The sequence below is a fragment of the Bombina bombina genome, chromosome 1, assembly GCF_027579735.1.
Source record: "Bombina bombina isolate aBomBom1 chromosome 1, aBomBom1.pri, whole genome shotgun sequence".
Classification (NCBI taxonomy): Eukaryota; Metazoa; Chordata; class Amphibia; order Anura; family Bombinatoridae; genus Bombina; species Bombina bombina.
Genome location: NC_069499.1, coordinates 583,983,598 through 584,008,626, shown reverse-complemented (window position 1 = coordinate 584,008,626; position 25,029 = coordinate 583,983,598). Strand labels below are relative to the sequence as shown.

Sequence of the window (25,029 nt, the reverse complement as noted above, 5' to 3'; positions counted from 1 at the left end):
TAAAGTTAGGGGGTGTTAGGTTTAGGGGTTAATAGTTTAATTTAGTGTGTTGCGATGTGGGGGGCCAACGGTTTAGGGGTTAATAGGTTTCGTTTATTAGTAGGGATGTGGGGGACCGGCGGTTTAGGGGTTAATAGTTTTATTATAGTGTTGGCGATGTGGGGGCCGGCGGTTTAAGGGTTACTAGATTTATTTAGTGTTGGCGATGTGGGTGGGTGGCGGTTTAGGGGTTAATAAGTTTACTATAGTATTTGCGATGCGGGAGGGTGGCGGTTTAGGGGTTAATAGGTAGTTTATGGGTGTTAGTGTACTTTGTAACATTTTAGTTATGAGTTTTGTGAAACATTTTTGTTTTGCAAAATCCATAACTACTGGTCTCAGATCATGGAATGGATCGCAACGGTATAAGCTATAACGCTAGCGTTATAGTCTGCCAGAACAACTTGTAATACGGCACTATGGAAAATCCCACACTCAAACGTCATTTTTTGAGTGCAGAATGGATCGTTGCGTCACAGGCTAAACCGCTTGCGGTATAGCTATACCGCCGCAACTTGTAATATGGGAGACCTGCCATTTCACGCGCAATGGCCAATTTTTCAGCGGTATAGCCATATCACACCATACTTCAAAACTTGTAATTTAGCCAAATGTTATTGTTTTTCCTCCTGTGCCTGCAGCTGTCAGCAAAATCCTTCTCTTAATTTAACTCCTTACAAGTATCAGTTAGTGAAACTCTGCATCTTCACATTGTTGCCTTCATCTTGGATCTTATATTTATTATGTAACATTTAAACTGTGCAAAATGTAACACTTCTGCTCTCTATTATGTGAGCTAAACTGAAGTGAATGAGAGCAGAGAGCCAAATAGGCTAGGAGCGACTTAAGAGTTTAGGCCTGTGGGAGAGGGAAGGAGTTAGGTACAAGACAGTAACATTGTTGCTGTCTTGTGAGAGAGTCAACCTACCTTATAAAAAGGCTCTGCACCAGGCTTCAGGCCTCTTCATTATGTGGGACAGCAGCAAGCCTTTCCCTCCCGGCGTGACCATTTTGGCTTCCTTTTTTGTTGCTCAGACTCACCATGGCAAAATTAGAGTTACTCTAGCTATTCTCTATAGGTCCATGGCCCTTCTTTTTATCTCCACTTATAATGTTAACCGTTATAAACGGCAGGTAACTGCGGCGGGAGGTGATGGACTGTGTCATCGCAACAGAAAGGTTGGGATGGAGTTGGGGCCAGGCGGCAAAGGGGGAGCAAAATGCCTCAGGAAGTTAACGAGGTGTCCCTCCTTTGTTTTTGGGTAGTTGTAACTCCCAATAACTTCATTGCCTCTGTCTTGAACAGAGTGGTCTTCACTTTTGCCCCCTGGCCATTGACCTCTTGTTGTGTTGAAGACACTTAGGAACTCACTTGTCATCATCCAAGTTAAGCCAGTTTGTTGTTTCAATTTAAATTATAAATAAATGCGACCAGTTCATGGTCTTTTCCCTCCACTCTTATTAAAGGGACAGTCTACTCCAGAATTTTTATTGTTTAAAAAGATAGATAATCCCTTTATTAACCATTCCCCAGTTTTACATAACCAACATGGTTATATTAATATACGTTTTACCTCTGTAATTACCTTCCACCTAAGCTTCTGCAGATTGCCTCCTTATTTAAGTTATTTTGACAGACTTGCATTTTAACCAATTGGTGCCCTCTCATAAGTAACTCCACGGGAGTGAGCACACTGTTATCTATATGGCACACATGAACTAACAACCTCTAGCTGTGAAAAACTGTTAAATGCATTGAGATAAGAGGTGGCCTTCAAGGGCTTAGAAATTAGCATGTGAACCTACCTAGGTTAAGTTTTTAACTAAGAATATCAAGAGAACAAAGCCAATTTGATGATAAAAGTAAGATGGAAAGTTGTTTACAACCCCTATCTGAACCATGAAAGTTTAATTTTGACTAGACTGTCCCTTTAAGTTATTAAGTTAAGTTATATGTATGGGACACTTTACTCTGGTATTGACCAGCTAGCTAGGCCTGTAACAGGTACAGCTGTTACAATCTGGTAACATGACAGATTTGGAAAAGTTCACTGCTCCTATCACAGGATGCAACAATACACAAGCTACAAGATGTCGACGCCCAGTATATAATACAGAGCTTTATCAATTGGATTCTGTAATGAGTTAAAATACAAGAATGGCTTTAAAGAAAGTTTCAGGTACAAGAGGGAAAACAATACCATGATGACTAGTAACTATGTTACTGTAGTTGTACCCAGCTGTCGCTTTAATTTGCATCATGTGAATAAGACATGTGGCTTCTTTCATGTAATAAATAAAAAAATAACCTACATTTACATAACAAAAAGTGAAACTACACAATTTCCCATATAGAGGTAACTCACATCCTGTGGTGGGAACACAGTCTCTGAATTCATCTCTCACAAATCTGAGGGTTATACTGGACTTCCCAACATTGCTGCTCCCCAGTAACATAAGTTTATGAACAGGGACCTTCCCATCCTCACTAGGAAGCACTGAATGCTCTATACATTGCTCCATCTCTAAAAAAAAAAAAAACAGTAAGGTGAGCATTATTAATAATAGTCTACATTACACAAATTGATTGATTGATCAATACAGAAGCTTATTTTTATCAATCTCTAATTAACCTAACAGAAAAGGATAAAATAAGCACATTAGAGCGGTTGTAACCATGTTTAAATACTGGTGTAGGTTAAATTCTGTGACTGTTATATATGAATTATATTTGCTTCACATAATGTAGAATCCTTAGTTGGATTACTAGAATATTAAAAGTATTTTTAATAGGTGTAAATTATAAATTGTAATAATGATGTGATACTAACATTTTTAATTGTTCTAATTACAGTGGCATCTTTCTATGGCTATTATATAAATGCAATATTATTATTATTATCAGTTATTTGTAGAGCACCAACAGATTCCGCAGAGCTATAAAAATAGGCTTGGTATACAAGGTAACATTTATAGGGATAATATAGGTAGAGGGCTCTGTAAACAGCTGGACTCATAGGCTTACATGCTAGGGGATTCAAGGGGATAGCAAGTGAGGAGAGGAACTGGGGTTAGGAATGGTTAGTGTAGGTTGAATGCATCCCTGAACAGTTGAGTCTTTAGGGAACGCTTAAAGCTTTCAAAACTAGGGGAAAATCTTGTGGAATGAGGCAGCGTTCCACCAGATAGGAGCTAGTCTGGAGAAATCCTGTAGAAGGGAATGTGAGGAGATAACAAGAGAGGAGGAGAGGAGGAGGTTGTGAGCAGGGCAAAGTTGACGGGAGGGAGATAAGATCTGAGATACAAGAACTGAGATATAAGTGGGAGCAGCGCAGTTGAGGGCTTTGTATGTCAGAATCAGAATTTTCTGTTTAATCCTGGAGGCAAGAGGAAGCCAGTGAAGGGATTGGCAGACTGTTGCAGCAGATGAAGAGCGATGTGTATGGAAGATGAGCCTGGCAGAGGAATTCATTATTAATTGTAAAGGAGCTAGGCCGCAGCTAGGGAGACCAGAGAGGATGGAGTTGCGGTAGTCGAGGCAATTCATGCATTGTCTGTCCATAGGCCTAGGGGTACCCATGTGTGGATGGTATAGCGTCACCTAATGCCTTCGTCAGATCGGGTTTATGTTTTACTTTATTATTGGGCTTTGGGTTTCTCCAAATGTTTCAATGGGTTAAAGCACAGTTTTAGGTAAGCAATAGTGCAACAGGACCATGTTCTAATGCATTAGAATTATTATTATTATTATCAGTTATTTGTAGAGCGCCAACAGATTCCACAGTGTAAAACATGGGTCTAATATTCAAGGTAACAATTATGGGAGACAAAGGGATAGATGGCCCTGCCAAGAGTTTCACTGTTGAAAATCAGCTCTCATGAAGGTGATCTACAAAGCAGCTAATGAAGGTGATCTACAAAGCAGCTAGGCTCATAGGCTTACATGCTAAATGGGTTCAAGGGGATAACTAAAGGAGGAGAGGAACTAAGATAAGAAAATGTTAGTGTATATTATCTGCATCCCTGAACAGTAGAGTCTTTAATGAGTGCTTGAAAGTTTGAAAACTATAGGAGAGTCATGTGGAGCATAAAAGAGAGTTCCACAAAATAGGGGCCAGTCTGGAGACGTCTTGTAGATGGAAATTTGAGGAGGTAACAAGAGAGGAGGAGAGAAAGAGATCATGAGCATAATAAGAGAGGAGGAGAGAAAGAGATCATGAGCACAGTGAAGGGGATGGGAGGGACAGTATCTGGAGATGACGTTAGAGATATAGGGGCCAATTTATTTAATGTCGGATGCACATGATCCGCTTTAGTGGATCTTGTCCATCTGACATCGCTAAATGCCGACAGCATATGCTGTCGGCATTTATCATTGCCCAAGCACCTTCGTGGGCAAATCGGCCGCTAGCAGGGGTGTCAATCATTGCTGTGGCAGACGAGTTGAGGAGCAGTGGTCTTAAGACCCCTGCTTCTTAACTTACATTTCCGGTGAGCCAGAAGGCTCGCACAGAATAAGCAGCATTGACTGCTTCATAAATCGGCCCCATAGGGTGGAGCAGTGTTATTGAGAGCTTTAAAAGTTAGTGTCAAGATTTTGTGTTTTAACTGGAGGTTAGTGAAGGGACTGGCAGAAAGGTGCAGCAGATGAGTAGTGACGTGTACAGAAAATCAGCCTTGCAGAGGCATTTATTATTGATTGTAAGGCAGATCAACTGCATCTAGGGAGGTCAGAGAGGATAGAATTGCTATAGTCAATGAGGGAAATGATGAAAGAGTGGATTCAAGTCTTAGTTGTGTCTAGTGTGAGGAAGTGGCGAATTTTGGAGATGTTTATAAGGTGGAAAGAATTGGCCAAAGACTGCATGTGGGAAGTGAAAGATATTTGAGTCAAGTGTGACCCCAAGACATCGGGCATGCATGGATGGGGTAATGATGTTAGGGATTTTTAAAAAAAGGGGGAAAAATATACCAGTGCTGAGGGAGAGATAAAAAATATGTGTGAGGATTGAAGTAAGAGTAGGAAAGAGGGAGGGCAGCAGTTGTGAGGGGATGGGATCAAGGGGACAGGTAGTAAGGTGGAAATAATGGCAGAAACTACTTTTAAATTTACTGTCCCTTTAATATACCCTAATAGCTGCTGGGAAATGCATTCCGTTAGACCTGAACTAGGAAGGAAGCTTCCAAGCTTTTGTCTATAACGTCCCAGAGACCTCTCATTTCACATACTATATGTTTGGAGAAGGCGCACAGGTTATATTTTTATCTTGTTTCTAAAAATGTGGCAATTAACAAGACATTAGAAATAAGATATTGGAAATAACATTACAATAAATACAGGACTTATTTAACAGCCTATAATCATATGCTCAATTCACATACATATCTAAGAGACTTACAAACCATAAGAGAGATACACAGGGGAGGAAAAAAACTGTTTTCTTATTTCAGTTCTTTGCCCCTTTAGGGAAGATATGTTTAAGACTACAGTTTTGATCATGGATCCCTTCTAGGCTCTCCTTATGAAAGATGTTACACAACTTGGATCTATATCATCATTTGGATAAGCTGGTTGAGCCTGTTAATCAGTCAGTTGGCTTCATCCACGGACCATCAATTGCAGATGTTGACTCTGCTTATTAACTTTAGCTTATTCATACAGACATTTTGATTGAGATTTTTTTGTTTTTTGTTTAACAATGTCTATTCATAGCACAGAGTATACAAGAACAAGGTTAAAAATTTGCGGTATTGGGGGGGCGGAGCTAGCCAGCTACAAGAGAAGACATGTGTTTTTGCAGCTCCGTAAATAGTGAGACTAATTTGGCCTTAATTCAGCATAAAACTGTAATAAAAACCCTGGAGGATCCTTTGGTGGATGCCTTTGAGGGGCGCATATAGAAACTGGCAGCGATTGTAACTCTGAGGAGAAGGGAGCGGGCGCCATCTTGGAAGGTTGCACAGAGCGGCTTCACAGGGTCTCCTCTGGACTGAATAATTGCACAGAATCTGGCCACAATTACCCAACGGACCACAGTATTAGCCCAAATATTCTGGGGATTACTCTGAGGCCTCAGCCTCCACACTAATCCCCCAGCAATTATCTTTGGATGCTTTCTGTGGCACAGTTCTGGGAGGAATAAGCTGCATTTCATTCTGACTATACGCAATGGAGGAAGTCTATATAATTCTTCGAGACCTCTTGAGAGAACAGCAGCTCAAACTTGTTGCTAGACTAGACCGGCTCCAATCTCTTGTGGAGACTGCGACTACAGAAAGAGCTGTACCTGGATTATCAAGGGAGGAAAATGCTGATACTTCAGAGCTGCTGCAGCCCAAGCTATTGCCGACCGTGCAGCCTTACAGTATGGATTTTTTCTGTCCTCAGGCCACCTCTTCTGAACCTGCTGTCCCCGCCTGGGGGGATGCGGCCAGCCTGCTGGAGCGTGGCGGCGGGTTAGCGCTCTATGATGGAACCGCTTCTGCGACACACCAGAGCCTGGCTGGGAGGCTGCTTGGCATAGATCTGTTGGATCAGCACGGGACACTAGACTTCACACAAGGCTTGAGACTCAAGGCGGACGCACTACTGGATGGACTTCTGAATCCTGCTTTATTCCTAGAACTGGCCAACAGCGTTGAATCTGTGATCTACATATCCTGCTCTGTGTCTGGGGCAGAGATAATACCGGTCTCTCCTCGGGGAGCGAGAAGCTATGGGGATGCCAGTACAGGTGTGAGCATGAAAGTCCAGGTTGGAATTGGGTAACTTTGGGAACCTTACCTAGCCTCCGAATAGGGACTATATTCTTGGGACATCCTTGCTTTTATAGAATTTAAGGGTGTCATTTATAGAATTTAAGGGTGGCCTTACTTTGCCTAAGGAGGCGAAAGATTCATCAAAGCTTATTTAACATGTGCCCTATACAGTATATCTATATTGTTGAAATAATAATAGAAAGCAATGGTAGCTATCAGATAGTTGTAGGTCTGAATAATAGTTTGTTTCACAGAAGGTGCTTCTTGCGCTTATATGTCTTAACTTGTACTTAGTATGTTATGTACTTTTACCTCCTTGGAATATTGTGCAGGGGTTCACCTGTTCTTAATACCTGGCTCTATATTGTTGTAATAATGACATTATATGCTGTTTTCCCCTGCATGTTCACAGGTTTTCACGACCACAAGAGAAACTGCATAAAAGCTTTCACCCCCCCCTCCCCCTCACACTTTTAAGGTTATTTGATAATTTAAAAGCACTGCAGATGTGTTACTTGTTATAGGGATATGTTGTACATAATGGATTTCATACTGCATATAATTACATATTCTCAGATGGTTTAAAAAGGGTTCATATATTGTCACAAAACCTCCTATCACTGTTATGTTTATAAAAAAAACAAAAAAATAAAAACAAACAAGGAAAGCTGAAAGTGGCTTTAGTTTGTTTAAGGAGGTGAAAGATTAAGTTCAGCTTATTGTGCAACTTCTGTATCCCTAACCACATGCTATATGGTACTGAAGCAGTTTTTATAGCCCAGAGGTCCAAATATGGCCAATATAACTTAGAAGTATTGTCTGCTGCGACAGCATCTGCAGTGACTTTCATATACGTACCCCCCCCCCCCCCTTATATGGAAATCTTGCGGTTAGAGGTGACTAAAACCCTACACAAACTTAGGCAGAGTTACGTAGTCTCTGCCCTTTCCTTCACATTAGCTGTTGTAGTTATATAACCCTCCTATGTTTTGCACACAGCTGTGTAAGGCTCAAGAGAAGCCTCTATATGGTTAGGAGGCCAGAATACCGATCATTCTTTGTTGTTTGTTTGTTTTTTTTAATCCCTCATATTGTGTACCTGGGCAGCGTGAGGCCCAGGAGGGGCCTATAATACCTTGGAGGGCAAATTAAGAGGTTTTATTAGTTTGCACCTTATATATTTTCCTAATTCTGCACACATTTTGTAACCTCCTACATTAGGTATGTGGGTAGCTTGAGGCTTTACAGAAGCCTATATTATTATGGAGGGTGTGACAATATGACATAATATATATCCTTACTTAGAGATGTTTAACTTCTAACTTGTTGGTGGATATTTGTATTGTATTGTGCATACTTGGTTCTTTCTACTTTTTGTATTGTTTAAACCTTAATAAAAACATTATTTATAAAAAAAAATTTAAAAAATCTGCGGTATTAATATTAGAGGAGATTCCCTCTCTGGGCTGATATTAGTCCAACAGGAAATAAATACGTTTTTAATACTTCCAGTGGGTCTGTATAAAACTATCCGACTGGCAGAAATTCCAATCCTTTTGGAGGAGAAAACAATTTTAGATACTAGATTTGATATTGGTACATTATGTCTAAATTCAGCAGATTAGACAATACAGTATATCAACTCCAAAAAGGAAAATAAGCTTGTGTATAAGAAATTATTTTTACTGGAAAACCTTAATAACATAGGAACAGTTTCTATTTATATAGCTTGGAAATCCTTTTGGAAGAGAAAACCATTTTGGATACCATCTAAATGCAGCAGGTGATGTTTGGTAATACAATACAGTATAAAAACTCAAAAAAGGAAAATAAGCTTGTATAATACACAGGCAGATGATCTTAACAAAAGATTGAGAGAAAGAGGATATCAACAAAAAGATATTGACTCAGTGAGAAAAGATATTGATGGCCAAGATAGGTCAGTTTTCTTGAATTACAGGGATCTAACAAGAAAGCGAGACATTGAGGAGGAGAAAACGGTGACTTTTGTCACCCAATACAGTAATCAATATGAAGAAATTTGTCAAATCATCAGAAATAATTTACTTATGTTAAAAGCTGATGATGGGCTAGAGGAGATTAATCCAAGAAAGTGTAGATTCGCATTCAGAAAGGGATTGTCTATTGAAAACAGGATTGCTCCCACACAATTGAAATCTGAGATTCCAAGAAGAAGCTCATGGTTAGAACATAGAGGGGTATTTAGATGTAGCAATTTACATTGTAAAGCGTGTGAGAAATTAGACCCTAGACAGGATTTCAAAAGTAGCGTAACAGGAGAGGTCTTTGAATTTAAAGGATGTACAAATTGTAGAGCCACTTATTCTATTTACCTTCTAACCTGTATAGAATGTGAGGTACAGTACACTGGGCTCACTACAAGAGAAGTAAGGTACAGGATTAGAGAGCACCTATCTAACATAAAACTAGGAAAATTGACTACACCTCTTGTGCTACATTTTTAAAAATTATCATAATAAAAGTAGTAAAACACTTAGATGGACAATAATAGACGATGTAAAAATGGGCTCAAGAGGAGGTGATAGGGAGTCAATCTTGGCTAAAAGGGAAATATTCTGGATACACAGACTGAAGACTAGATTGCCACAAGGACTAAACTCAGAATACGATCTGATTAACTTTTGGCAATAGTCTGTGTATCCAAGAATAAAGAATATTTGATGCTGACTGTCTGAAAAGAAAAAATGGAAATATATATTTATTTATTTCTTAATATAATGCAATAGCTAATTTAATTTAATTGAGTTGAGGATATAAGGTATCAATGAATGAATTTACCTAAAATAAGGGGACATATAAATTGATACAACTGTTTCAATTATCTGATAAAGGTTATATTATGAAGGTAAGATCATAACAAATAAACAAGAAAGGAGTTGAAAATACATTGAAATCTAGTAATCCATTCCCCCTAACCCACTTTCTTCATTATATTACTACTGAAACAAAAATATCAATTTAGACATGAGGGTATGTATATATGTAACTACTTTCTGTAATGTATCCCTTATTGTTAAAATGAGAAAATCAAGTCATATAGAAAGATGTTAATAATGTACATGAATCGATTGTCTATGGAAAGTAAAAGTAGAATAGTATTTTCACATAAGTATTTAAATGAAATTGGAAAGTAAAGGGTTAATTCCCAGGTTCTTGGTTTTAACCAATAGGCAAACGCCTATAGATTTAAAAAGAGCCGAAAGAGGCTACACAGACCACACTACGATTACGGCCAGCGAGCCAAAACGCGTCAGTGGGTCACTGGGAATATCCCATACTTTCCATCCTGATCTGAATATTTTGTCTGCTGTTCGAAAAATAAACACAAGACTTTTTTAATCGCATAAGCTGTGAAGGTGCCTTTTTTCGCTATTCAAGTATGAATTAACCTTAATTCAAAATGAATTAAATATCAAATATTATCATCAAATTTTACTAGAGCAATTTGTAATTAGCCAGCAACACTAGTCCAATGCCAAAATATGGACTACTAACTTAACAATGCTTAGTTAACAATATAACAAAATATTTAAATAATAATCTTACCAAATCTCAATAAATCTAATAGAACTTCCAGAAAAATATAATTAAGCTATTTGGCCCAAAATAGTTTTATAATACTTAAAATAATCAACCAGAGATTGTACACAATTATATTATCAATACAACATCTATCAAATAATACTGTATTTATAAGTCTAATCTAGTCACAATAGCACATGCAACTTCTAACTATTTTACAGCAACTCCAAATCAATTTCAGAAGCATAACATTATGGTCAAATTACTTAATTTTGAATATGATTATTTTTACCTAAGCTAACCTAGTCTTTGCAATGTTAATTTATAAATACAAAATGCCCTTTTAAATCACAGCTACAATTTCACTATAGCTATAGAATATCTTTGATTTAAAATATTAAAATATAATTAATTATTGCTTATACTTTACCAGCTCCAATGAGAGTTCAATCTCCCAGATAACTCTATTGTCATACGTGGGGAAATATTGCACCAATTTTGGAAGATAATTAAGCCCAAAAATCTCTTATCAGAAAGAAGATTCCAACAGGTTTAACTTCAAACTCTTATGCTTTCAAATTACACAGATTAAGATATTTCTTCCTTAGATACCTTTAACTCAGACGTGGAGCATAGGGTTTTGTATATTTAACTCAGTATAGAATAATTAACACTTAGATGATAGATATTTAAATTTGCTGTCCATCCTGAGATCTCTCCCACACTGTAGACATCTAGGCTGCGGTCCACAGGGGCATCTTGAATTAGGTAGGAATCAGGGCAATGATTTTAATTGAGTTATTTAGATATACATCAAAGTGCAATCTGCATAGTGAGTGGGGACCTTTGTCTGCTTTAAACTCTGATGTGTAATCAGCAAGGGGGGTGGTGTCACCCAATTTCTGACATCAGACTTGCAATTCAAATGAATGTATATAGCAATGGTCAGAGCATGTCCAAGTTTAATATTTAATATATAAATTAATTATTTTATTTTATCATATATAGGTATATATATATATATATATATATATATATATATATACTGTATATATATATATTATCTAATGTCACTCAGCAATAACCTGACAGTATTAGAATGCCACCACACACCTCATAGATTCCTGTCCTTACCTCCAAGACCCCCTAGAAGACATGCTTGTAAGAGTGTGCTGTCTTTCTGCTTTTGGGTTCTAATTCTTGACCCGCCTTACAGGTCAGTTACATAACTGAACCTGTATGGAAGCCACAGGCACAGTCAAATTGCCTGCAGTCTTTAACCAGCAAGTGGCAGCCTTGGCATAATCTGTGCAGGAACTTCAAGCCAGACAAGCCTCTATTCTACAATATAAAAGACAATTTGCTGAAGCAGCTACTTTTCCACTTTCACCTCCAGTAACAGTTAACGTACCAACAGTTCGACCCCTGCTGGCCTCCAACCCAGAACCCCCTTTTGCCTTGCTTGAAAAATGTTCTGGCCTCATATCTGCATATCATACATTTGTCATGGCCTGTGAACTGATGTTTTCTCTCAAATTACATACATACGTTAGTACAGACAAGGAATGAGACAGAGACGTGGTTGGTTCAGGCAGCAAAGATTTGTTATCAATTAAACAGGCAGTAAGGTCAATATCAGGATAACAGGAAAAGATCAAAGTTCGTATCACAAGGTACACAGTATATCTGAACACTGAGAAGACTAATCAGATGACTTTAATAGGGAGATAGAGACACCTCCTTACTTCCTGCAACAGGCGTGGTTTGAGATTCTGTCCCTGTGAAAAGGTAGCGTGGGTGTGCGCATGCGCCCCTAAGGAATATTCAGACTGAAGTTTGGATGCTATAGCGTGTTGTATCTTGCGACCTGTGAAGTTCCCAGTAGTCCGGATGGATGACCCACACGCAGCTCCTGGCGCAGTGGGGCGTTTGGTACAGTGGAGTCGGCCGCCTGGGGTAGTGACATGGAAGAGAGAGGTAAGTTAGTGTGCGACCTTGACAGTATCCCCTTTTTAGGGTGTTGCCTCAGGAGACATCGAGGAGCAGGTCTTGAAGAATGTTTCATATGGAATTTTTGGATGTTGAGGAGCATAAATGTTGTCCGTGGGTTCCCAGGACCTTTCTTCCGCACCATAGCCTTTCCATTAAACATAATATTCTAATGAACCCCTCTTTCTTCGGGAGTCCAGAATCTCTTGGATCTCATATTCAGGTTCACCAGATACTGTGATGGGATCAGGCGGTGGTAGATTCCTAGTAAAGAATAGATTTTGACGTGGAAGGAAGGATGTATGTTATAGTGGTCATGTAGGCTCAATTGGACTACAATCGAACTTATTATTTTGTTGATATTGAATGGTCCTATATACTTGGGACCTAATTTCTTGGAGGGACAGGATAACTTGAGACGTCTAGTAGATAGCCATACTTTTTCACCAACCTGATATACAGGGATTGGATTTCGTCTGTGGTTAACATAGTTTTTATAATATTCTTGACTGCGTTGTAAGGATCTTTGAGCTTGTTTGAAGCCTTAAGTCAGAATTCGGAGTCGTGACGTGACATCTGGCACTGGAGAGAGTGGAGGTAAACCAGGAAGGACTGAGGGTTGGAACCCGTAGCTTAACATAAATGGAAAGGTGTGAATGGAGTCATGAATGTTTGAATTGTAGGCAAATTCTGCTGTAGTCCGGAGTTATTTCCAGTTGGATTAAAGATGGGTTGGTTAACATCGAAGATATGTCTCTAAGGTCTAATTGGTTCTCTCTGTTTGACCGTTGGATTGTGGATGAAATGCTGTAGAGAGGTTGACAGAGATCTGAATGGAGGAACAGAAGGCTTTCCAAAAGCGTGAAGTGAACTAAGTGCCCCTGTAAGAAAGGATGGAGTCAAGGACTCCATGGAGTCTGAAGACGTTGTCATGAAACAATACTGCTGTTCTTTTAGCTAGTGAAAGTCCTTAGAGAGTTTTTTGTTGCCCCCCCCCCATGACCTGCGAGGGGTACGTGATGGAGTTGTTGCAGAATTTTAAGTCGTAGAGTTTCGGGAACAGATATCTTCCCATGAGCTAAAGGATAACTATCTGTTGTGAGAGGAAGACCCATGGAGGAAGCAGTGGTTTGAATGTTTTTGAGGAGATGTACCGTAACCCCCAGAAAGTGATGGTTATGTAGAATGGTTTCCTCTTTCTTAGATTTGAAATCCTGTGGACTCTCCATCCTGGAGAGAGCATCTGCCTTTTGATTCCTAGAACCAGGCCTGTATGTTACATGGAAGTTTAAGCGTGTGAAATATAGTGCCCAGCGAGCTTGACGAGGATTGAGTCATTTGGCACAATGAAGATACTCTAGGTTTTTATGGTCTGTGAACCCTGTGATGGGTGGTACCTTCTAGGAGATGTCTCCATTCTTCAAATGCACATTTAATGGCTAGGAGTTTATTATCCCCAACATCATAATTAGTCTTGGCTTCTGTTAGTCTTCAAGAATAGAAGGCAAGAGGATGGAGAGAGCCGGTTATATCTTCCCTTTGTGAGAGTATAGCACCTGTAGCTGTGCTGGAGGCGTCTACCTCTAGAACATATGATTTTTTAGGGTCAGGTAAGTACAGAATAGGTTGTGAATAGGTTTTTTAAAGTATCAAAAAACTGTTGTGTAGATGGTGACCAGTGTCATACGGTATCTTTCTTTGTAAAATTAGTAAGAGGCTGGGCTACTGAGGAAAAGTTGCGGATATATTTCCGGTAAAAGTTGGCAATGCCTATAAATCTTTGTATTTGTTTCTTGATTTGTGGTATTGGCCAGTGTAGGATGGTCTCCACTTTTCAGGGATCCATCTCTACCTTACCGGGGCAAATTATGAACCCTAGGAATTGAACATGATTGGTCTCAAAAACACATTTTTCTATCTTAGCGTATAGGTTGTTATGCCGTAACCTCTTTAGTACTTTAAACATATGAAGGCGATGTGTGTGTAGGAGAAAAGACAAGTATGTTGTCTAAATAGACCACTAAATACTGGTCGAGTAAGTCTCGGAACACATCGTTGAGAAAGTGTTGGAAGGAGGCGGGGGCATTAAATAGCCCATAGGGCATGACCAGATACTCATAATGCCCATAACGAGAGCAGAATGCAGTGTTCCATTCGTCTCCCTGAGGACCTTGTAGAAGATTATAAGCACCCTCTAGGTCCAGTTTGGAGTATATTTTGGCATTTTGGAGATGTTCAATGAACTCTGGGATGAGGGAAAGAGGATAGTTATTTTTGACGGTGATTCGATTGAGTTCACAGTAATCAACGCAGGGGATGTAAACTACCGTCTTTCTTTCCAACAAAAAATATACCTGCTCCTGCAGGGGAGGTAGAGGGCCGGATAAAACCTTTCTGTAGATTTTTCTTGAATGTATTATTTTAGGAGATCAAAGGGACAGTCATAGGGTCTGCTAGGTGGGAGGACCTCTACTCCTTTCTTATCAAATACGTCTTGATATTGATGATATATCTCTGATAGGATGGTTATCTTTTTTTTTTTTTTCTTGTCATACTTGCATCGAGAATGGAGTGTATATATTCGTTCTTATTTGTATTTGAAATACATTGTGAAGAACATAGAGGAGAGGAGAATGTTAAAACACCTGTAGACCAGGAAATAATGGGATCATGGATCCGTAACCAGGGAATGCCTACAGAGGTGAGGGTACCAGCTCAAAAACTAGAGTCTCTACATGTTTATTTATAGACACTTGAATAGGAAGGGTTTGTTCCATGAGGGAACCAGACAGAAAATACCCATCTACGACTTGGATTTTCAAGGGTGGATTTTTATTGCATATGGAAATAGACAGGATTTTGGCTAATGCAGAGTCAATGAAGCAGCTATTGGCTCCAGAATCAATTAATTCTCAACATTCATGGGAGAATGTCCCACTGCAATAAAATAAAGATGGATAAAGGAGGAGTAGTAGTATTCTGCATAGATGTCATTAGAGAAAGTTCAGGTTTCTTACCCCGAGTATTTGGGTGTTTCTCTGGGCATGTTTTAACTGTATGATTAGAGCTTCCACAATATAGGCACAGATTATCTCTTTTCTCCATTGTAATTCAGCAGGTGGTAGTCTTCCTTGGACTAATTCGACTTGCATTGGTTCTTAATTTTGTATTGGAGGAGGAGCATTTGTAGGAAACCCGGAATAGTAACTTCATACTTAGGATTGCTGGTATAGGAAGTGGCATTTTCTAGGTGTTGCTCTTGCAGGCACCAATCTAATTGAATAGCTTGTTGCATAAAGGCGTCAAGTGTCTCTGGGATACCAAAATGAGCAAAGTCATCCTTGAGAGTCTCTGACAGTCCTAAACGAAACTGATTTAATAAGCCTATTTCATCCAGCATGTATCTGTGGCATAGCGTTTGAAGTCAGATATATACTCCTCTACTGGTCGATGGCCCTGACGTAGCGCTCTAATGGCACTTTGGGACATTTCTTGTTTGTTGAGATCGTCGTAAATAGAGGACATAGCCTTTACAAATAGGTCCCATGACTGGACACAGGGATCGTTGATACGAAGGAGAGCATAAGCCCATTCTTGTGGTGGACCAAAAAAGGAGTGATATAACAGAGCGATATAACAGAGCATACTTTTATTGTTTGAAGCGGAGCTTCAAAGCAAACATCAGTTCACATGACATGACAAAAAAAACAATATTTGGATCTATCTCCTGCAAATCGTTCAGGAAGCGGTAGCTGAGGTTCTGGGGCTGCAGAATCATCCTCAGGTAAGGGAACCGGATGCGCCGCCACAGGTGGTTGGGGTATTGCAGCTACTGGAGGTGGAGCGGCAGCTTCAGCTTGAGCTTGTAAGTCTTGGACAGCTTGAGTAAGGCCAGACACCTGCCTGGTTAAGGTATTCAGTGTTTCAATAACTTCTGCGAGCTCCATAACTGGTTCAGATATTCTGTAAGGGTTTGGTGGTTGAAGCCCAGGATGCAGAAGGAGAGGCTGAATAAGATCAATCTCGAAGTACAGACAAGGAATGAGACAGAGATGAGGTCAAACAGGCCAATGGTCGGTTCAAGCAGCAAAGATTCATTATCAATTAAACAGGTAGTAAGGTCAATATCTGGATAACAGGATAAGAGCAAAGTTTTTATCATAAGGTACACAGTATATCAGAACACTGAGCAGACTAATCAGATGACTTTTATATAGAGAGAGAGAGACACCTCCTTCCTTCCTGCAACAGGCGTGGTTTGAGATTCTGTCTCTGTGAAAAGGTAGCGTGAGTGCGCCCACGCCTAAGGAGTATTCAGAATGAAGTTTGGCTGCTATAGTGTGTTGTGTCTTGCGGCCTGTGAAGTTCCCGGTAGTCCAGATGGATGTCCCACACGCAGCTCCTGGTGCAGTGGGGTGCGCGGTACAGTGGAGTTGGCCGTCTGGGGACGTGATGTGGAAGAGAGAGGTAAGTTAGTGTGCGACCTCGACAGTGACCTACAAAACATTCCCCATCTGTCTTAGCATTGGCACATAACACAAGAAGACCATCAGTTTGGACCTTGTTCCCTCAACTCTGGTGATATTGTGTCTCCTATGGCTCCGTACCCACAATCCTGTGATCAACTGGGCAATTGGTTCTGTGACTTTCTTCTCCTCATATTGCAGCCAGACCTGCTTCCCTGCTAATCCTGCACCATTTTTTTCCCTAGCTGTTGATACCCCTGTCACATTACCTGAGAAATATCAGGACTGCCAACAAATTGGCCACAATCCCTTATGGTCATAAATATCTTTTGGCTGAACCTGATCTCCAAAATTTGAAAGAATATATTGAAGAAGACATATCCAAGGGATTTATTTACCCCTCTACCTCCCTGGCAGGGGCAAGTATCTTCTTTGTGGGCAAAAAGGATAGGGAACTTCTCCCCTGTGTGGAATATATGGCCCTAAACAACATTACAATAAAGAGCAGATACCCACTCCCGTCAATACTATAGATGTTAGACCGCATTTAAAATGCTACCATCTTCACTAAAATTGACATGCAGGTGGCCTACAATTTGGTCCGTGTTTGTGTGGGCGATTGATGGAAGATGGCGTTCAGATCCTGCTATGGACACTTTGAATACCTGCTCATGCCATTTTGTGCAATGTCTCAGCCACCTTTTAGCACTGAACTACGTTTTTCAAGATCTACTTGATACTTGATTTATAGTAATCTAAATCCATGACATCTTGATCTTCACTAACAGCTTATCGTACAGACTTAAGGGGTAGATTTATTAAGCAGCGGATGGTGCTTTCTACGCCCATTGTTTTCAGACTCACCTGAAACGGAAGTTAAGAAGCACCGGTCATAAGACTGAAATCATCCTGATCCGATACGATCGGGATTATTGACACCGCGAGTGTGCAGGGGGCAGCATTGCACAAGCATTTTACAAGAAATGCTTGTGCAATGTTAAATGTCAACAACGTATGCTGTCGGCATTTAGCAAGGTCGAATGGACATGATTCGCTACAGCAAATCATGTCCGCTCGACCTGTGATAAATTTTCTCCTATATGCATACTGTACTGAAATGCCTACGAGAACATGGACATTATGCTAAGATTGAGAAATGTATGTTTCATGCCAACACCATTGAGTTCCTGGGCTACGTTCTCTCTTCTGGCCACATTCAAATGGATCCCCGCAAGGTACAAGCAGTCCTGGATTGGCCTGTTCCCAAGGAAAAGAAGGCAGTCCAGCATTTCATAAGTTTCGCCAACTTCTACTGAAGGTTTATCCGGAAATTCTCTCATCACTGCTCTCACTAAAAAACAAAACTGGCTCCAGTGGTCCACGCAGGTCCAAGAGGCCTTTGACATGCATGAAGAACATTCTATGAACCAAATATCAATAGCCACTATCATACAACTTAGTCATTTCCTCGCCTTCAAACCCTCTTTATTACGTCGTCTTCGCAAGACGAAAGTCACTTCCCTAGCAGTCATACCACCACTTCAAAATAAGCAAGATCTATGTTACCAAGTATTCATCCCTCCTTTGCATTGTCAAAAAAGTTCTGAGTTTATGAACCTTCTCTGCCTTACCCGACCTCGGACTGTCTGGCCTCGCTTTTGCCTGCTCCTCATTGCTTCGACTTTGTTTCTTTTTCGTTATTCCATTATTTATCTACTTCTCATTTGAAGTTCAGACAAAGTGCTGCTGCATGTCTTTTTATCATGCATTTGTTGATTATGCAAATCTACAGTATGTACTGGTCTTTTAGTAAATCTCTGTGCCATTACAGATCACCTATGATCCTGTCCTCACTTCCAGTCCCTTCTAGAGGTCATACTTCTAAGGGTGTGGTGTCTCTCAACTATTGGGTTTGAGCCTACCAGGTCAGTGAAAGTAATAAATGCATATTAGTGACATAAAAAACAGAATAATAAAATATAAATGGGGTGGAAAATGAATACAAAAGTAGTGCAGGTGTTGGAGGATCCCACAAAACTTGCTTGTGAAATTTATGTAACCTTATTTTCCTTTTTTTTTCATTTAGATATTTTTATTGAGTTTTCAAATAACATTATAACAAGAACTAAAGATCCTCTAAGTAGCTTATAGATTAAGGATAAATGTGATCTTTGACTGGCTGGGGTGATGCACAGGGACTCGAAGGCGGTCATGGTTCTAATAAACTCTGCTTTTTGTGGGTGGGAGAGGATTGCATGGCTTATTTGAAGATAGGCGAACCATTTATGAAAAGGTGAGCCAAAGGATTGGTGTATGTCCTCACGTGTCCTGAAATGCCCGTCTTGAAACAATTGAGAGATTGGTGGGTTGGGACATTGTTCCTTTGTTGTTAATGTCTGTAGTATTTCAGGATTCAAGACAAAAGTTAACCAAGTTATCTTAAATGAAGTGTAAGTAGAATGTGGGTAGGGATTAAGGAGAAGATCGTTGCGAAGGGAGTTAAACACGCAATGCCAAATCCCACCACAGATATTGGTGGAGTATAATAGACTTGCGCGGTTATTAAAGAGACAAATTATTGAACATACATAAACATTAGTTAAGGTAAATTACAAATACATTAACTAGAACAGTAACTTGGTGTGCTCTTGCCCTGGTGCAATCTTCTAGGAGAGAAGTATAAAACAAATATATTTAGTAGGATTTTTAAACAAACGTTAGTTAAAACAACAATAACAGAAGAATGACATTCGTGAATAAGTGCGAGCAAAGGTGAATATCATTGAGGATAAAATTAAGTAGGTTTGGGTATTATATAAACTCACGGTCTCAACAATCTCAGAGTCCTGTGGTTGTAAAGGAGAGTCACTAGTGCATGACGTTAAAGTTCAGGTGACTTCAGGTGTGATGCAAAGTTCCGGTGAGGGCTTCCTTTTAGATAGTTTGCTTGCTACCTCTGACCAGGATTTTCTTTGAGGTTTAGAAAAGGTGGAGATGTCCTGTTTGTTTTCTGAGGATGAGGCTGTGGTTCTCGCAGGTGGAGGAATTCCCAGAGAGCTGCACAAGTTGACGGTTCCATCCAGTTCTTCACAATCAAATCGTTTACCATTCTTGATGACTTCAACAGATACAGGGAATCCCCATCTAGAGGGTATTTTTAGGGATCTGAGATGTGTGGTAAGTTGGAGAAGACTCTGCGTTTTTGCAGGGTCTTAGCTGAGAGATCCTGGAAGCACTGTATTTTCGTGCCTAGGTATGTGAAGCTTTGCTGTGCTCTTGCAAAATTCAGGATTTTGTCCCTGTCTTTAAAGCTCTGAAAACAAATGAAAATGTCTCTGGAAGGTTGATTTGCTCCAGGTTTGGGTCATAGTGAACAATGTGTTCTTTCAAGTCGAATCTCAGAGATGATAACTGAGTTTGCGATAGCCAAAGCTTGAAAGAGTTCTTGAAGGTAATGCTGGATCGTTTCTGGTAGTATTGTCTCGGGCACTCCTCATATGGAGAGGTTATTGCGTCTCATTCAGTTTTCAGTGTCGTCGAGTTTAAGGTCGAGTTCTTGAATCTGGGCTTGTTGATGCTGAATTGTTTGTGACATGTCTGTAATTTCTTTAACAAGTATTTCTCTATTCTGGAACATCGACTCTAAATCCTAATTCAATACTTTTTTTCTTTAAGTCGGCACATTCCACACATATGCAGGTTTTCACTTGAGATATTAGTGCTTCCATGGCTTTTAGTGTGACTGGGCTGTCAGACTGTGAAAGTGGTTGTTCTGGGGTTGATAGTTGCAGGACCTCACTGGTGTGATCAGACAGGGTATCATCTTCCCCATCTGAAGTTGGAGGATAAGGAGGTTTCTTTTTGTCAGGTTGTTTGAAGAATGTGTTTACTGAGCTGGGCCGGCAGATGTGGCTCTAGAGGCTTTATCCAAATTTTTGCTCTGTGTTGAGCCATGCTGGTGTGCAGTTATGTGGTTGAGCAGGAGACTGTATGTTGTTTGTGAGTTGTAGTTCCACATTGTCAGCAGATGAACTTGTGGCCAGCGGAGGTGATTGAGCTGGTTAGTGGTGGGTTTTGGACAATCCATGTCAGGAGCTTCAAAAAGGTACAGCCATCATGGACAGCTGCACGCTCCGCCCCCTATTTTCCTTTTTTTATACCACGCTTGTTATTTAGGATATTTCAAGTATGTTCTGAGAACAATACTATATCATTTATAGGGATGTGTGGAAAATGTTTTGGAAATCCCCTGGAAAACCAAAAAAAATTATTTTGTGATTCAGACAGAGCATACAATTTTAAAAAAAGTTTCCAATTTACTTTTATTATCAAATGTGCTTATGTCAGCCGTTTGAAATCAGTCCAGAATTAGACCCAATAGCTAGAGTGAATGTAATACACACACTACCAAATTGAGAGAAACCCAGGATGGGACCCACTCTGAAAGTATTAAGTAATGTAGTGCAGAAAAAAAAGAATATATTACTCACAAAGCGGAGCTGCGTACTAGATGCAGAGCCGTGGTCAGGTTGGCTTAAAGGTAGGTAAAGGAGTGTCCACGAGAATAATCAGGTAAGCAGAGATCATAAATATATTCAGGCAGAAATATATAAATCCAAAAGTGTAGTATAAACAAAGGTCAGATACAATTCAGGCAGGCACAGGTTAATCCAAAAGAATTGTCAGGCAAAGCAGAGATCAAGTTACAGTTCAGGCAGGCACAGGTTAATCCAAAAGAGTTGTCAGGCAAAGCAGAGGAAAAGTTACAATTGGGGCAGGCACGGGTTAAAGGGACAGTTTACTCAAACATTTTCTCCCCTTTAATTTGTTCCCAATGATCCACTTTACCTGCTGGAGTGTATTAAATTGTTTACAAGTAGCTCCTTTACCCTTATAATGGCATTTAAAATTGTTAATTTAGCATGTGGTATCCCCACCTATTCTGAAAGTTTGTGGCCGCGCGTACCAGCTATAGATAAGCTTTGTAAACACAGCCAGCAGAAGAAATTACACTCCCAGTGTGATAAAGCAGAGAGAAGGTAATAAAATGTTGATTTTCCATTGTTCTCTCAAAGTATTGATGATTGTTTTAAGGACAGATATAAGATAAAGAAGCAGGTATATGTGCACAATGTGATACAGTAATGAGATCTGATTATACCTACAAGCTCAACCTATTTTATTAGGCTGTGGCTTCAAAACACAAAATCAGAGCTTTAATATACAGAAATAAACCTTAAAAAGCTAATTTTCATACATTTTTTACTCTGCAGTTGGTAAAAAAAGCAATTGTAAACACATTAAGGGAAAAACTATTTTACAGTATACTGTCCCTTTAATCCAAAAGAGTTGTCAGACAAAGCAGAGGTTAAGTTACAGTTCAGGCAGGCACAGTTTAATCAAAAAGAGTTATCAGGCAAAGCAGAGGTCAAATTACAGTTTAGGCAGGCAAGGGTTAATCCAAAAGAGTTGTCAGAAAAAGCAGAGGTCAAGTTACAGTTCAGGCAGGCACAGTTTAATCAAAAAGAGTTATCAGGCAAAGCAGAGGTCAAATTACAGTTTAGGCAGGCACAGGTTAATCCAAAAGAGTTGTCAGGCAAAGCAGAGGTCAAGTTACAGTTCAGGCAGGCACAGATTAATCCAAAAGAGTTGTCAGGCAAAGCAGAGGTCAAATTACAGTTCAGGCAGGTGTTCTAAAGTTATGCGTCTACCCGTAGGAATGTGTATACTTCGTTACTTCCGGTGACGTTTGTCAGCTGGTGGAGGTTTGTGGCGCTCACTGCGCATGTGCTAGAGGCCCAAACTCCTTACAACAGCTGATGAGGAATTATGTGGCACGCGCACGTTACTGGTTACAAAATCACAATGAACAAGCGGTCTGTCATTGGATTTTGTAACCAGAAAGGGTACTGACATTGTATTGACTAACATTGTGAGATGCGGTAGGAAAATATATTGAATACGTCTGCTACGTACTATATCGCACACCTCCTCCCTCACACTATATCTCTGGTGCTTTTCTATTCTCTGATCCTTGTTCATAAACTGTCTAAATTTGAAAAAAAGTGCACAGCACGATGTAAAAAAAAAAAAAACATCTCACAGGATGTGGAAATAAACAACGCAGTTTCTGAATTCCTCTAACCTAAGGAGCTGCGCTGAGCTCTTGACCCTTAGGTTAGAGGAATTCAGAAACTGCGTTTTTTATTTCCACATCCTGTGAGATGTTTTTTTTTCTTTTTACATCGTGCTGTGCACTTTTTTTCAAATTTAGACAGTTTATGAACAAGGATCAGAGAATAGAAAAGCACCAGAGATATAGTGTGAGGGAGGAGGTGTGGGATATAGTACGTAGCAGACATATTCAATATATTTTCCTACCGCATCTCACAATTTTAGTCAATACAATGTCAGTACCCTTTCTGGTTACAAAATCCAATGACAGACCGCTTGTTCATTGTGATTTTGTAACCAGTAACGTGCGCGTGCCACATAATTCCTCATCAGCTGTTGTAAGGAGTTTGGGCCTCTAGCGCATGCGCAGTGAGCGCCACAAGCCTCCACCAGCTGATTAAACGTCACCGGAAGTGACGTAGTATACAAAATCCTATGGTAGACGGATTACTTTCAGACACAGGCACATGTTAATCCAAAAGAGTTGTCAGGCAAAGCAGAGGTCAAGTTACAGTTCAGACAGGCACACGTTAACATCGAATAGAACATACCCTGGATACAGAATGAATCCAACAAATGGGCAGTGAGTATCAGAGATGCAGGGAATTTATTTTATTTTATTTTATTTTATTTTTTTATTGAGGGAAAATTTCGGCATACAGGCAAAACAGTGAAGCATTACACAGTTATACAAAAAAAAGTAGCAATAACAAGGTATATCTATACAAAATACATAATGAACTACAAAACTTGAGATTGATCATATCAATTATGCCCCTGAGAGACATAAGTTATAAATGCCTATAAAAATCAAAGACTTCTTTACCAAGAGAAGAGGCCGCTTTTGGACCCCAGTCTGTAGAGGAATAAATGATGTTTACAGAAGTCTGTCTGAAGTAGTAGAGACCACTCATGGGTCTCATTATATTCACCTCATAATTTTCAGTTTTATAATGCGACACCTGTTAACTGTAAAGCTGACACAATAAACAAGGTATAAACCCTTATTATACATATAGAAAAAAAGAAAATAGTTGAAAAGGAAAAAAAAATACGCTTACTGTAATCATAAAACTTAACTACTGTTCTAACGATCCCCACCATTGTATGAGTAAAGAGGAGGGGAGTCAGGTTGGAAACAGACAAGCCCTAAAAACTAGACACCATGCTAGTATTTCTTAATAGCCAATTATGAATAACTACCCTAAGTCGATGTATCTATTCTTATGACACAAAATAATTAAAACTAAATAGTCAAGCAATGGTACTAGAAAAAATGATCTGCATGTTATGCTCACTTTGACATATGATACTGTACATGGGCACTGCAAGGAAAAACATACTGAATATGGCGCACATTCTTATGATACAGTTGGCAAGTAATATTAACTTATATCCTATTGACAAGATATGTAACTGCAGGTCTGAAGATCCCCTTTATTGCATATGTAAGAGGAAGGGTTATATTGATAATGAAGGGGCTAATGCGGCCAAATGGTATAACTGTGGATAGGCCATGCTGGATGCCTAAATGGGAATGCTAAGATATAAGCAGTATAATATAATACTACCTCCTGCGGGTATTCAGCTCTCAAGCCAGGTCAAGGTAGCATATGTGTAAGTACCAGCATAGCTCAACGTAAGGATACATATGCAGGACCAGCCTGTACAATGCTTAAATACATAGAATATATTGTAACCACAGATTCATAGAATATGAGCAACATGAGCATTCACCCTTGTTTAGTATCAAACTGTGCTTAATTATGAAAGAAAAATGTAAACATGCAAAAGGAAAACTATATGAGCAATAATGAACATTAACCTAAAGTCCATGCAATAAGATCCATCAGCCTTATATAGGGAGCAAAAAGACAATGCTTGAAGTAGTAATGGGCTTTAAAGTCATCACACTCTTGGCTCCTCAGTCAATACGATTTACCTTAATGCTCAGTTAGCGGCTAACTGCCATACTTATTAGCCCTCAGGACACCCCTCGAGCATGAAAGGGGAGCAAGGCACCTGGGTCCCAAACAAC

At 39.7% G+C, this 25,029-nt stretch overlaps 1 protein-coding gene across 2 annotated transcripts in view; it reads right to left on the bottom strand.

The window, feature by feature from the left end:
* RAB17 (RAB17, member RAS oncogene family) overlaps nt 1-25,029 on the bottom strand; it is a 269,538-nt gene that overhangs the window by 120,418 nt on the left and 124,091 nt on the right. For both annotated transcript variants that reach the window (XM_053698850.1, XM_053698851.1), the window contains exon 2: nt 2,406-2,564. In XM_053698850.1, coding sequence (XP_053554825.1) covers nt 2,406-2,562 — 157 coding nt within the window. In that variant the 5' untranslated portion in view covers nt 2,563-2,564. The remainder of the gene's footprint in view (nt 1-2,405; nt 2,565-25,029) is intronic.